General features: G+C 53.4%; 1 protein-coding gene across 1 annotated transcript; it reads right to left on the bottom strand.

Moving 5' to 3' along the window:
• Window positions 1–6,697: 6,697 nt before the first annotated feature.
• Window positions 6,698–12,977, bottom strand: CNGA2 (cyclic nucleotide gated channel subunit alpha 2). The gene is given in 7 exon segments (XM_050901680.1): window positions 6,698–8,121; window positions 8,805–8,911; window positions 9,356–9,463; window positions 11,847–12,017; window positions 12,538–12,583; window positions 12,586–12,647; window positions 12,850–12,977. Coding segments are annotated over 7 exon segments (2,031 nt in total). The 5' UTR covers window positions 12,963–12,977.
• Window positions 12,978–15,348: the final 2,371 nt, after the last annotated feature.

The following is a 15,348-nucleotide window of genomic DNA, read 5'->3' as shown; positions in this document are numbered from 1 at the left end:
TTCCTCTGAGCTCCAGGGAAAGCCGTGGGGGATTGCAGGCACACACTTAGGCTCCTTCTTCTCCGCTTCCTCCAGCCTATCTTGTTTTCCCCAGACAGCAGCCTGCTCTACCCAAGATACTGCAGACCATCCTGCCTAGCAAAGCATCCAGGCAGTTCTTCCTAGAGCACAGCCAGACACAGGGAGGGCCAGCAGCCGCTCCCCCTGTGCCCTCCCGCCCCCCCCCATCCCACACCACATGCAGGGATCACACCGCTGGAGGAGATCAAAGGTCCTGCTAGAACTGCAGGTAATCCAGGCAGGCAGGCAGAGGGATTCACTCTCTGTTGCAGACTTTATCTGGCTCCAAGAAGGATAAGCCTAAATTCTCTACTGTATTTCCTCTCCCTCCCCTCCACCCTCTAGTCCAGGAGATGTAATGTGACATGTGGCCAAGACCAAAAGGCAATGTTCAGGAACAGGTCCAGGAAAAACGTGTCGCTTGGGGCAGGGAGGGGACAAGGGTGACTGAAGTCTCAGAGGAAGGAGAGGGAAGGAGACCTGCAGTCTACAAACATCCCTATTTGCAGACTCTGGCTCTGCAGGCTCTCACCCTAAATCAACTGCATGCGGGAGACACGTGTCCCATCCCAGAGGCTGGAGGAACCAGCCAATGCGGATGTCCTTGCAGGAGGTGGCAAGCTTACAGGCAACCAGTCCTGTGCCAATGTCACTCAGCCCAAGCCCGGATCCTGGCTTCAAGACCCAATTCAGACCCTACCACTGCAACCCTGCCAAGGCTGCCTGGCTCGAACACCCTGCGCTGCCCTGGCACAGCTTACCTGCACTGTGGAGCTTCCAGCAATGGGCAAAGCCTGCTAGGCTCTGCCAAACCCCACCTGGCACCAACTGATTTACTGACCACCATCTTGGCTTGAGCCTTTCCCCCATGGACCACCAGCCTGGGGAGTTTCTCTTAGGAGACCACCTGCAGGGCTGTGCTGAGGAGGGCACCAGGGACAGCCTCATGATGGGGCAAGGAAGCCTTCACCCTCAGGAGCCCAAAGCTGGTGAGTCAGGGGGAGAAGGGGTGTTGGGAAGGCATCCCAGGGTTTTCCCTCCAAGGGAGATGGCTGAGGTGGCTTCACCTCCTGCTCATCCATCACCCTGAGCTGCTGTCATGGCAACACATGCTCCGATTCAGGAAGGAATAGGTACTTCTGCTTGTTTAACCAAGGAGGAGGCAGCACCCTGGTATTTTGAACAGGGAAGGAGGAGGGGAGCGAGTAAGACAGTCAGCATGGGAGCTCACAGAGAGGCTGACCTGGACCTGCACAATGCACAGGTCTGCAGCCTCCTGCCACCTGCAAGAGGGGTGCAATGGTCAGCCACTTTGCCTCTGCTCCTCATGGCTGGGAAACGTGCTCATGGGGATGGTGATACTGCCCCCATGCCACACCGAGACCCCACATGAAAACAGGGGTGATAGAGGGCTTGCGCTCCACAGGACAAAACTGGGACTGAGCACCCACCGTGTGCCGGGTGCTCAGCACTAACCTTCCCCTCCAAACGGCAGACCACACCTCAGCGAGTCAAGACTCACTGAAACGCCTCAGGAAGATCCTCAGATACTCGTCAGGGGCTGCAAAGAAAACACACATTGCCTAGCACCACCAAAAAGCCTTTGGCAGTAGTTCCTACACTGGTGGGTGGTGGCTGTCCTCTTCAGCCATTTCCCAGGAGCAGCCCTAGAACACAGCACATCCAGCATCCCCCATGGACCATGAGAACAAGCTGAGCATAGAGCCTTTTCTTTGAAACCCCACTCATACCTGAAGGAGAAGCAGGCAGTGCTTTGATTTCAGAGCTATTGAATCCAAATGATCATGAGCAAGCCATCCCCCTTCCAGGGAACAGCTGCATCACAGTCTGGTGACCTTCTACACCACCTCCGCATCCCAGCCCCGGGAGAACAGGTGGAAATCATGCTCATGGCAGCCCTCTGCATACAGTGCCTCACTCCTGGGAAGGCAGCAGCAGCAACACACAGGCAGTCCTGGTTCCCTCACTTGCAGAGGAGGCAGGAGCTGGGGGAAGCAAAGCCATCTAGGGAGCGCTCAGAGGGGCCCGTGCTGGAGAGCTTGGAGCTGCCTCCAAACTTTTCTGATTTTCAAGAGAATTCGGTCCAGCTGAGCCCATAGGAGAGACATGATGCAGTCAGGAAGACAGAGCAAGACTGGAGCTTGCCCACTGCTTTGCACCACTGAGGTCTTGGCTGGACAGCCAGACCCCGCCTCAGCAGTGCAGAGCAGACTATTGCAGCATCACAGCACTATGGAGAAGACAGTTACCAAGCTCAGCAGCACCAAGAGCGGCTGTACTGCTGCCCCTGCCATGCCACACGCCAGAACCACAGTCCTCAGGCATCCGGTGAGCCATGAGCCAATCATCCCCACAACTCTGCGTTTCACACCTTTCCCCCCACAATGCATGCACCACAACAGATCTTCTCACCCGGGTGAGCCTGCTGTGCTGCAAGACTCAGGGGCTTCAGGCTGCATGCCAGACCCTGGGCTCAAAGCCAGGCCCACTCTGCAATCCCAAAATCCAGTGGTCCAAACTCATATGAACCCTGCTTGCAGCTTGCTGACCTAACTTACCTCTGGACAAGGGGCAAAGCCAGATGGTCTCCAGCCCTGCTGTCCACAGCCTAAGGAGAAGAGGTTATTTTGGAGCCTGCTCACAATCACCAAAATAGCCTCTTCCTGAACATCTTAAGAAAAACAAAAAGCAGGCAGCTAGGAGGCAGGAGTTATCACTGTTGTGTCCTGGCAAGCTCTCTCCATTTCCCCCAGCTGTGAAACGGGTACTTACATTTCCCAGAAGCTGATGAGAGCGCTTTTTCTGGGTATCATCCAGCAATGATTATTTCATTCCTAGAAGCGGTGCTCAGAGAGGAGGGAAACCCAGTACCACACAGTGCATTTATGGTTGATTCACCCAAGAATCCCAGCCCTTTTCCTGCAGCTCTCATAGAGGCAGGCGAGGTCTGAAGATACACTCTTTGGTAGCAGCAGATTTGCAGAAAACATCTGCCACAGAAGTCAGGGGGCTTCTCTGGTTTGATGGCACTGGAAGGAGTGGCTGCCTGGTGAGGCACACACGTTTCCCCCGGTCTGACCTCTCTGGAGATCAATATATTTGCTCCATAATTGACGTCTCCCACCCACAACAGCTGAGAAAGCTTCTGTTGTATAGGGGATTATTTTTTGCAATGGGGGAGATCTAAAAGAAGGAAACGATTGATAGTATACAGACAAAGCAGCTTAATGTGTGGTGCATGGGCAAGTCTCTGCAGGGCACTGAGCAGGCCCTTACAGTGGGCACCCTCAGCTTTTCCTCCTGGATGCCAGCCCTGAGGAGCAGTGTTTGGCAGCCCTCTGCTCCCCATCTCCAGGAGAGCCTTACAAGGGAAAGGTATGTACCAAAAACACCTGTAAAATGGGTAGGAGCCAAAGCTGTATCTGCTGTGCCCCATGTCTGCTCTGCCAGGAATTTAGGCAGCCTGCAAGTGCAGCTGTGCCATTGTGTGCTTCTCTCCAACATCTGCCTGTCCTGCTCACTGAAAAAATCATGGAGTTGCTGCTAATTTCATTAGCAGGCCCGTCAAGCAGTTCATCAATCTGTGATTTCCTGGCTTGCTGCCGTGAGGAAACAAGCGGGATCTGCTCTGAATTCACAAAGCCATCCTCTGGGGTAATTTGTCTGAAGGCTTAAAATTTCCTGAGTGGATTATTATCTCGGATTAAAACTGGGAGAGGGAGTGGTTTTGCCCTTTTTTTTTTTTTTCTCCTGGAATAAACCAGAATATCCCCTAAGATGCCAGCAGCTCCCCACAGCTCCCCAACCCGGAAGCAGGAGTTGCCCTGTCCCGGTGATGGGCAAAGCCAGGCAGGAGCACAGGCACCCGCTGTCCCGGGCTGGCTGCATCCCCCGGCCACCCTTGCTCCACAGCGGTGGAGAAGCAAAGCCCACAGGTTCTCAACCTGCCACCCACGGAGAGGGGCACGGATTAGGTGCTTGGAGTAGGCAAAAGGGAACCGAGAAGCGCCAGGGTGATGGAAGAGGCTCCAACTCGCCCATCGGGAAACACTCAGGGCTGCGTTGCCAAACGCTCGGCTCCCCACACCTGCCGAAACGCGAGTGGCTGCGAACCCACAGCCCGCACGGAGGGTCCCGGCTGCCGGGGCCGCATCCAGCCCCCTGCAGCCCCGCGGCCGCGGGCGGGCGCTGGCTCTGCGTGCCGCGGCTGCCAGGCGCGGCGGTTCCGCGGTTCACAGCACCCTCTCCTGGCTCCCTCGCCGCATCCGCAGGGCGACAGCGGCGGAGGTGGGTGCTCGCCCACCTCTGCTGCCCCAGCAGAGCTGGGCTGGGGGGGGGGGGGGGGGGGAACAACGCTCTGCCCGCTGCCCGCCCGCACCCTCCCCGCCTGCCGCGGGCAAAGAACGAGCGGCAAATTCAGGAGCGATAAACCACAGGAAAGGGGAAAGCTGGGAGCCAGGGCTCGTGGTGTTATAAGAAAAAGTAGAACAGAAACCACCTCATCTTCAATCAAAATCATCTTAGTAATAAAAAAAAAAAAAAAAAACAAAAAACCAAAAAAAACCAAACAAAAAAAAACCACAACCCCCCCCCCAAAAAAACACACCCCCCCAAAACCCCCCAACCCCCCCCAAAAAAACACACCCCCCAAAAAACCACACAAGAAGCCCTACAATTTAATTTAGAGATGACAAAAAACTTTTTGTCTTACCCCAAATTCTAATTTGGTAATTTAACCTTGCCTCCACCACCAATCCCAAAAAGCAAGGCCATTATTTTTAAATGGAAAATTCTCATACAAAATGAAGAGAGGCAGTCTTACATTGGAGGGAAAAGAAAGGACAAAGCAAATACCCTCATTTTTTCACCATGAACCTTTCTGGATTGATACCTCCCCCTGTGTCATCCCATTATTTTAGCCAAACTATTGGCTGAATTTGACCCAGAACATGAATTCCTCCAAAATTCCCTTCTCCACTAAACGTTCTCCTTAGAAACCAGCCCCAGTCCACCCCACGGACCCAGTGGGCAGGAGCAGGAGGTCCCAGATGCCTACACGCAGGTCAGGGCAAGCTACACGACAGAAGCAAGAAATGAGGTTGCATCCCCCAGTCCCAGCACCTGCACAGTACCGTTTGGCATGGGTGGCATTACTGCTTGTGCTGAGGTTGCTGTTGCTTGCAGGGTTTTGGTGGCCTTTCCTGCACTGCACCCCTCACCAACAAGCTGCTCGCACTGCGAAGCTCACAGGGCTGCAGCACAACGTGGCAGAGCTTTGCCGGCACATGTGATGGTGCCACTTTTTCACCCTCGCACATGTGTCCCCGTGGCTCTGCCACTTATTTCTCCTTCAGAAGGCAACTGGCCTGCAAAGCCCCAAAACTTCCACTGAGTACAAGAAAACCTCCTGCCTAAGAAAATAAATGTGTTCTGTGCTCTCTCTGAGCCACCCACAGCAAATACGGGCACAGTTGGGTCCCACCCCTGCTTTGTTCCTTAAAAACATGTCATTTCAGTCAAACCCTTCCTGGCACATCTGGCCATCGTTAGATAGAGGAGAGAGGTAGTTACCATCTTCCTTCTGCACATAGCACAACAGGCGCTGTCGGGCCAGCAAGCCACAGTCTTTACCTCTATATTGTACTTGTCATCCGAGACATCCATAGCCCAAATGGAAATCATGCTGCCTCCGCAGCGGGAGGGCTTGGGCATGTCATCCCCCAGGAAGGTGCAGTGCTCAGGGTACCGAGCCGCCCATGCCAGGTGCCATTTGACAGCACCAAATATAGCAGAAGGGAAAAGAGAGGCAGGCAGGAGGACGGCAGCTGCCTGCCCTTCCAGCTAGATGTCCAGCCTCAGTGTGGGTGGTGGACATGACCTACGTAGTGACAGTGACCCAGACAAGCCTCTCCATTTGCAGACATAAGAGGCACAGATTGGGCAGTCTTAGTTGAGTTTTGGTATCTTGCAGGTAAGGAGTCTCTCAGTGCAGACTGGGTGTCCACAGACACTCAGTGGACACTATTTACCTAAAGTGAGTTATAAAGGCTGAACCCAAAATGCATCTGTAAATATCTGGCTTGTGTTTTGGTCTCTCACATTGGGGTGGTTTTGTTATCTGCAAGGAATGAGGCATCTTCCAAAGCTCATCTCCTCCTGTGTGGATGGGTAGGTGGCAGATGGCAGGCTCCATCCACTGTGACTCTGCGTCTCCTCAACATACATGGGAGGTCAGCATGTCCAGGTACCCCTCCATGCAAGGTTCATGTCCCACCTTCTATTAAGGCAAATAGGAGGAAGGAGGTGTGAGGGGCACAGACCTTTTGCAGAAGCTGGAAGGAAATGTTAGCAGTGGCATTAGCCATTCTCCTCTTTTTGGTGATCCAAGTCCAAGGTCTCAGATCAGGGCAATGAGAAAAGGGACAGGCCGGAGGAGGAGCTAGGACAATCACCTGATTTGAAGCCATCTCAGGAGTTGCCATCAAGGCAGTGGCAGCAGCAATGCTAAAGACCTGAGAGAAGTCCCTGGCAAGGCAGCCACAGGATCTGCCTTGTGAAGTAGCAAACGCTGTCTCAGTACAAGGCCAGACATCATCTAGCTGACCTCTGCACCCCCTCACTGAGTCCCACCAGGTAAAGCTTTCTCCTCATCCTCAAGCAGACTGTCTGAGCTATCAGAGAAGAAGTCCTCCAGATCCTGCTGCCTCATCTTGGACTCCAGAACAGTGATGCGCTGCTTGAGCTTCATCTGGGCATCATTGTACTCTGTCAGAAGCCGGCCAAAGCGGGTGTGCAGTGTGTCCAGGTTCAAGGCCAGCCTGTCCAGCTTCTCCTCCACGCTCTTCCCTTCTGTGCTTGCCTCTGCAGCTGACTCATCCAGCAGCCCTTCCTTGATCAGGATCTCCCGGCCACGCTCCTCCAAGACCTTTTTGGCATCAGGATACTCTGTGACTGCTTCCATAAGATCTTCCTTTGACAGGCAGAAGAGATCAGAGTAGCCCAAACTACGGATGTTGGCTGTGCGCCTGTTGCCCATTTTGCTCCCTTTGATGTTGAGGATGCTGATCTCACCAAAGCAGCCTCCTGCAGTGAGCAAAGCATACTGTGTCGTTCCATCATCTGCCACTACGGCCAGCTTCCCTTCCTTGATGATGTACATCTCTTTCCCAATGTCTCCTTTCCGGCAGATGTAATCCCCTGGGCTGAACACCTGAGGGCGAAGCTTCAGCACCAGCTCCTCCAGTAGACCTGCCTCACAGTCCTGGAAAATCCTCACCTTCTTCAGTGTCTCTAGGTGAACGTTGATGGCAATTTCTGCCCTTAACTTATCAGGGAGATTCTTGAGGACTTCCCGTTCATCTACTGCCTTCTTGTTGGTCCACAGGTAGTCAAACCACTTGATGACTTTGGTTTCCATGTCTTTGTTCACCTTGCGGAACTGCATGTAGTGTTTGATGGCATCAATTTTTGCCTGGAACTCTGCCCTGGTAGCATTCATGTTGGATATCATGGATCCCACATTCCCCACAATGGTGGCAAAGATGAGGACACCAACGAGGAAATCAAAGATCACAAAGAGGTACTCTTCATCACGCACAGGGGGAGGGGTCTCTCCGATGGTAGTCAAAGTCAGCGTAGACCAGTAGAGACAGTAGACATACTCACGGGTCAGATACCCATATTCAGGGTCTGTGACGTTTGGATAGACCCAGGTGTCCTCTCCAAAGCCTATGGCCTTGGAGATAGCATAATAAATGCATGCATTCCAGTGGATGATGACCAGGATGTAAAGAACCAAGTTGCTGATGCGGAAGATGTTGGGGTGGCTGGTTCTGGTCTCAGTCCTATCAAAGAACTCAAACATGCGGGAGAAGTGCAGCAGCCTGTTGAAACGCAATTCAGGGCAGTGCAATCCCACAGCAAAGTATGCCAGGTCTGTGGGCAGGATGGAGAGAACATCCAGCTTGAACTGTAAGGTGTGGATGTAGTTATCCCGTAACTTCTTCAGGTCCTTAACCAGGAGGCCCTGTTCCAAGAAACCTAACAGAGAAGCAAATGATAGCATTATCTTGGCTTATGTTCAACTCTTCTGCAGGCTTTGTAAGTGCTTTTGAGAAACATTTTATGGTATGCCATGCACATGTGTGCATATATACACAGGGTCATCCAAATATTACCAGTTCCACCTGATCTACTCAGTTTACAAGCTTTTGTTGTCACTCAAGCCCTTCATCTGGCAAAAGATATCACTTAGGGATTTAGCCTGTTGCCATGAAGAAATGGGAACGCAAAGGTTTCCATCCTCCAGATCATGAATTATTGCAATTCCAACAGAAAACGTACAGCCACCTGCTGCGTCCCAAGAACATTAAATTCTACCATTTTTCTGTGTAGATAATTCATTAGCTGAACTGATGCAAAATCAGAGATACAGACCTTCAACTATGCCCGAATACTAATAGTAATGCAGGTAATTTTGTACAATTATTCAAAGGTGAAGTTGAAAGCTGGGATGATTAATCGTTCATTCTGAAACTTACTCCGTTTCTCAGATCTTTTAATTAGATTCTTTCTCTGGAGACTCTTTCGTACTAGCAAGTGCCAAGGTAGAAAAAACCCTCCTCCTAATGGAGCTGTAGATTAGGCCTCTCCCTTGCAGCTCATCTCCACTTTTAGGGGATTAAAGCAAAGCACTAACAAGCCAGGATGCTGCTTCTCCTTACCTGTGCGCAGGCGGATCACTATGTCTCCAACGTAGACAGAGTCGGAGATGTAGTCTAACACCAGCCAGAGGACAACATAGGTCTTTTGCAGGTCACTGAAGCAAGCCCTGGAGGAAGGTCATTAAATAGGGTGGTGAGACCAACAAATCTCCATATCATCTCCAACTATTACAGCTGAATATAGGCTGATTCTGAGGCTCCTAACTCTGCAACAGAGCTTGGCCACTTGCCCCTCTTCTCCTAGAAGTTAAAACCCCCTTCTCTGAAAAATCTGCCCTCCCTTGACCTAGGTGAAGCAGCATCTCGAAACCACCTCCCAAATGCACCTTGCAGCTTTATCCCGAAATCATGGTCCTTTCTAACCAGGGCCAGAGGATGGATGCTCTGCCTTTGCACTGCAGAAGTCACAGTGATAGCAGGGGGTCCCTTTCCTCTAGGTTCCTACCAGCCCCAGCACCACCAGTGTCAGTTGTCTGATCCTGGTTGAGCCACAACAACCAGGTGAACACAAGGATTAGAGGAGACAGGGACCCTACAACCTCCCAGCTCACCTGACTACGAGCAAGCACCAGTTATAGAGGACAGGAACTGCAATGACAGCCAGCCACCGGTAATACCAGTCCCCTGCAGGGTCCACCACAAAGATCTGCCATTTCTTCCTGGAAGCAGAGAGAAGCCAGAGCTGGCAATGTATGAATAAAGGGCTAAACATAGAAAATAGGGTTGGAAAGAACCATCCAAGCCACATCCTTCATCCCTTGCACTAGACTGGCTCAAACATAGCTGCAGCTTGAGTGCCAGTCTGTAAGCTAAAACCAGTCCCAGCAGTGCTGAGCAAAAACATCCAGCAATGTTTAAGCTCCTTTATGCCCAAAACTGGGCTCAGTAATGTACCAGAAGAGGAAACTGTAGGACGGTAAGGCAAAGCAGGTGGCCTACACGCACACAGCAGCCCGGTGGCAGAGCCAGAAACAGATGTATGGAAGAGGGTGATCAGAAAACTTCTCGTTACATGACATGGCCTCTCCCAGATGAGGTATGGATTAGTGCCAGACAGATCTTAAGAGAAGATTAATTAGAGCAGGAAGGAAAGCGTGCTGCAGATCAGTGGGAGCACGAGGAGGGAATGCCCAAGCCCCAGAGCAGCGACCCAGGGGGCAGCTGGCATTGCAAGGCTGCCATCACCATGCTGCTCGCAGCTGCCTGCCTGCAGTCTGCTCAGTGCTGGGTCCAGCCTTTGAACTGCTCCCAAGTGTTTGATCCTGCTCATCTTGGGACTCTGAGATAAGATGTGTGTGCTCCAGTCACCAGATCTCACTGGAGAAGCCGGGGAAGAGAAACTCTGCGGCTGGGCTGATAGGCTTAGCTGCTGCAGCCTGGTAGGGCAAAATTCCCTCTCCCCCTCCCTCCTTCCCTCCCTCCCAGCTTTTGAACGTGCAAAACTCCCTCCAGTGATAGAAGAAAAACAACCCACTTGCCAACAGATTCCCTGTGCCCACCCCACTGCTTCTGACAGCTTCAAAAGCAAAACCTATGCCTTGAAGTCTCCTTCCCAGCGGCACAGGCAGCAGCACCCACAGTGCCCGGAGCATGGGGACCAGCACTCGGTGCAAAGCCAGCAGAGGTCCTTCACATTCGCTTTGGGTACAGCCACAGACAAGCAGGTGGTCCAGCCTCCCCATTAAAAGTGCTTATCTTTTGCTCAGAAAGTGCAACTTAAATGTTTTTTGAGAAAGGGGGGGTTTTGCTCCCTGGGACATACAGTGCCAACACATGGGAAGCACTGACTCACCTGCAGCCAGCTAGTACTGTTGTAATAACCTCAATAACTGTGTTAATTACGTTGGTAATTTCAGCTTTAAATCACCAGTGCTGCCCATGGCAGGTGCTCAGAGTCACTGACATGACGCTGACAGTGGGGCCAGGGCTGGAAAGCCAGGGCTCTGGGTTAACCCAGGAAGAGGGAATAATCATGTGCCTCTTCCTGAAGGTTTTGCACCCAAGCCTGCAACTGTGGAGGCCCCCACAGCCATGAACAGCAGCTCACGTTCAGAGTTACCAGACTTGGGGCTCTTCTTACCTGTGGAGCTGAGGACCTAGAAAACAGCAGAAGTTACCACCATCTCCCCAGGAGCCCACTGGCACCGAGTAGCCCTTTCACAGCACGCTTCAGCTCCCTCTGATAACTAACAAGCTCCCCTTAACCTTGCAGGGCAGAACATTTTTTTCCATGACTAGTAAAGACCCAGATACAAGGCTCAGATATTTTTCTCCTACAGAAAACAATTATTTCTCAGTGTTTTAATTACCATGTATAATGGTAGGGTCCAGAGTAGTCCGTGAGCTTTGCCCTTTAATTAGCCAGGAGAAGAAAAGCCAGGTTATTGCTTTTCACCAGGAGTGTGAGCTGAGGAGATGAAAGGGCTGGATTTGAAAGAGCCTTTTCAGAAAGCTGCTGTCACAGTGTCTGCTCCTGGGGGGGCACGGGCAGCAAATGCACTCCCTTCATCTCCCTTCATCCTGCAGATGATGAATGAGACTGGCAAATCCCATGCGTTTGTGCTTGCTGTGGTCTCCTGGGTGGAGACCCCGCATCCCTTGGCTTGTCCCCAGCTCCTCATATGCACAAGCGGAAGGTGCATCTCTTTACAGACCCAGGGCTGGCTCCAAACGCCAACCATAGTGTTGAATGGCTCTGAAAATGGGGAGGTCTGCTAGCTATCACGAGCTATGCAATGTGTGTTTCCTACCAGGGCATGGACCAGAGGAGAGAAGACTCTACGGGTGAGGGGCAGGCCAGGTCTTTTCCACAGGCACAGACTACCAGGTCCTGTGTGCCTGCACAACAGCCCAGCAAAGCCAGACTGGCTGCCAGGACAGGGGCTGGAGACGGCAAGGAGGACCCTTCCCACCACTGCATCCTACCTCCCCCTTTCCCATCCCCATCCACCTCCATTAGCTATCACTGCTGGGAGCCCCTGAGCACCGTGCACAGCTGATTTCCAGCCAAGGACATCTGGGGCCACAGGAAAGGGACCCTACTTTTTGTTCTCATCCTCGGTCTCCTCGTCCTCTAGATCGTTGCCAGCGCCTGCAGCCACTGTCTGGAGCTCAGGGCCCTGGAAGCGCTCGAGGAAGGGGTCTGGCCTTTGCTGCTCTTCGTGCAAGCTCTTGCTGGCCCACTCCCTCAGCACCAGCACCAACCGGACTATCCTGGACAGGGGAGAGAGGCAGAGTCAGGAGATGTCTGCGGAGCAAGGAGAAAGCAAAAGCTTGAGAGCAAGCAGAGGGGCAACAGCTGAGAAGAAAACTCTCACAGCTCCCTCTCAAGCCCAAATATTTCCTTTTCCCCCTCCTTGTAGTGATGGTGTGGGACCAAGAATATACAAGCAAGAGAGCCCACCCTGGCAGAGTTCCATGGCTCCTTCCCCAGTCCTGCTGCCATTCCCACAGGGACATGAGGAATGTGTGGGTAAGTGGGGCAGAGTGAGGCTGCCTGCAAGGGAAGGGAGCCCCCAAGCCTTCCTGGGGCCCCAGAGGTGATGGAGCCGTCCCCTCCCACAGCCCTCTCCGTGAGCACTGAGGCAAGCAGAGCAGCATTCACAGATGCTGGTCCCTGCAACCCTTGAATGCCATACAGCAGGAAGGGATCCTGACCCCATGCAAGTCCCCAGTGTCAAAGCCAGGCACAAAAGGCTCAGGCTCACCATGGGCCAGCAGCACACACAAGTACCTGGCCAAGGCTTGCCTGCCTTGGAAAGCAGAGGCAGCCAACTGCTCCCCCCATCCGGGGGAGCTCCTCTCTGCAGCTCTGAGGAGGTGTCATCCTGGGTTGAACAGGTCCTGCAGCGGGGAAAAGTGGGGGTCACAGCCACACTGTGCCATTGTGGCACCTGCCCACAGCCAGACGAACTGGAGGAAGCAGGCAGTTAAGGTTTGGCATTGCAGCCCTGCCCACGCCAGGTCTCAGCAGGTGCACCAAGCTGGCCCTCCCCTCCCCTGCCCCGCCACTGCCTCCCTCAACCAAACCAGGGACCAGCCTGACCTCCTGGTGCTGAGCCCCGTCCCCTCCACATCACCCGCCACTCGGGCTTGGGTGGGTGGGCAGGGGTGCCGGTTGGCCGATGAGCTGTGCAGACCATTACTCTTGGCCATCATCCTCCATGTGAGGAGACCACGGGCAAAACACTGCCCCAGAGACCTGCAAAGAGCAGAAAACAGCCACAAGAAGAGCCATGCAGGACACATCATGTGGTTTGAACACAGAGATACAGCACAGCATGGGAACAGAGGGTCAAACCCCATGGGATGTGCCCACCCCATGTTTTCCACCACCAGCCATCGTTGATGCTGCATTAACAGTCCTGCAGAGCATATCACTCTCCCCAAGAGATCCCACATCTGCCCGTGGCCCACGAAAGATGCTCTCCTCATCGTTCAGGCTCCTCAGCCATTGCCGGGGCAACAGCATCCCCAGCGAGCCATGCCATAACAACGAGCCCACGGCTCTTGGCACCACTGCCTGCCCAAGGGCAAGAAAATAGACTTGTAAGGGATGTAAGCGCAAGGCCAGCCCTGGCAGGGAGATGCTGTCATGCAGCAGCACGGGGTAGGCTTTGCATGTACAAGGGTGCTTGCACTCGAGCAACCGCCCTCCTTCCCCAGGGCACTGCAACCTGCTGGTGGTCTGCCTAGCGAGCCCCACCTCTTGTCACTGCAGAAATGTCCCCTGCATTGGAAATTAAGGTTTGCTATTTAAAAAGAGCCTTGCTGAGGTTCCTGCTAGCAGGACATACCATCTGGTTTCAGAAAGCTGCACAGAAGACCCTACATTAATATGTGAAGGCTGCTGTAGAGCTGTTCCGTGTCGGATTTCACCGGGGTTTGTTTATCTAAAAAGCGAGATGCCCACGGGGCTTGCCCAGCCCCAGCATCACATGCAGCCCTCACTGTTCTGCTGCATGCTGGTATAGACCACACCATACAAAAGCACCTCACAGAAACAGACTTGCACATGCACAGACGCAGAGGCACACAGGTATTACCCAGCCCTACCTAGACCATGTATTCTCACCCTGGCTGCCCTGCCTACTTCCCCCAGGGCACGGTACACCCTCCATACCCGCAATGCACAGATGAGGCAGGTGCCTGGAGAAAACACGCTTGTGCTCTCACACAGTGCAGCCCACGGCCAAGGCTCTGCTTGGGGGAAGGCAATGCCTTGTACACCTCTACCAACATGCACAAAGACTACATCCACGCTGCACACACAGGGACAGTCATGCATGCCCAGGCGAGCCATCTCCCCAGGGCAGCAGAGCCGCTGCCGAAAAGCCACCACTGTCCACTTACGAGCCTCGTGTCCCCCGAAGCCTTCAACACTTGGCTGCTGCCTAACGCAGGCTAGCAGGGGTGGCTGGGGAGCATCCCTCTCCCAGGAGCCTCCCAGGCTGTCTCCGGAGCACTCAGGCTTTTAAAACGCGTGTTGAGCTGCAAAGCAAAGCCAGCACAAGCAGAGCTGCCTGCACTCCTGCCCTTCTCCCCTGCCCAAGCAGAGAAGCAGGCGAGGTGGCCGGGCAGCACCCTGGCAGTGGCAGAGGGGCCTCCGTGGTGCGCAGGGAGGATGCACACACACGTATGGATGTGTCTCATCACTACAGCACGCCCATCCCCTGAGCATCCTCGACACCCTAAGCAGCAAGGCGCACTTCAGAGGAGTTAATAGCAGCCAGCTTTGTGTCTGGGGGATGAAAGGGGAGGAGGGAAACATGCTGCTCAGGGATGCTCCATTTCCCTACCCACACGTCCCCTTCTCCCCCTGTCACCTCCTTGGTGGCTGGAGGGACCCCAGATATCTCTCAAGGCAGAGCCTGGCTGGAGATTGCAGCCACCCTCAGCAGCTCTGGATCCAGCAGTTCCCAAGTCTGCAGCAAACCTTGGGGAAGGGTCACTGCCCACTCAGGGACAGGCACAGCCAGCAGACCCCCAGCTGGGCTCAGGTCCTGCCACACAAGGGAATGCCCTGGGATTGCCTCCCGAGCCACCTGCTTCTGCTCCCCTCCCAGCCCTCTGCTCTAGGGAAAAACAAAGCTGGTGACTATTTCCCTGCTTCACAGGCTGTGCCACAGCTACTGCTATAATTGAAAATTTGCAGAAGTAGCCACATTTTAACACCATCCCATCCAGTTACCTCTTCTCATGCTCAGGGAGCAGGAGACCAAATGTGCTTCTCTGGAGTCCAAGCGAAGAGAGCTGCACAGTTTGAAGATAATCATGAAATGCATCTTTCACTGATTTCTGCCCTCGTATTTTGTTCACAAAGCCATTCTAATAACCAGTTAGCAAAAAATTTGCATCCCCAAGGCAATAAGAGGTTACTTTTTACCCCCTTCCTCCAGCATCTAGCCACTTGCAGTGGCTGAGGCTGGATCAGTCCCTACCATGTGCAGGGCTGATCTGAAAGCACCAGCACCAGGAGTCCCTTCGCTATCAAAGGTTTACCTTTTTTTTTCCTTCAAAGCCTTAAATTCCACTTCTTCTGATC

Source organism: Gymnogyps californianus, chromosome 9 (assembly GCF_018139145.2).
Source record: "Gymnogyps californianus isolate 813 chromosome 9, ASM1813914v2, whole genome shotgun sequence".
Taxonomy (NCBI): domain Eukaryota; kingdom Metazoa; phylum Chordata; class Aves; order Accipitriformes; family Cathartidae; genus Gymnogyps; species Gymnogyps californianus.
This window is presented reverse-complemented; position numbering and strand designations above follow the sequence as displayed.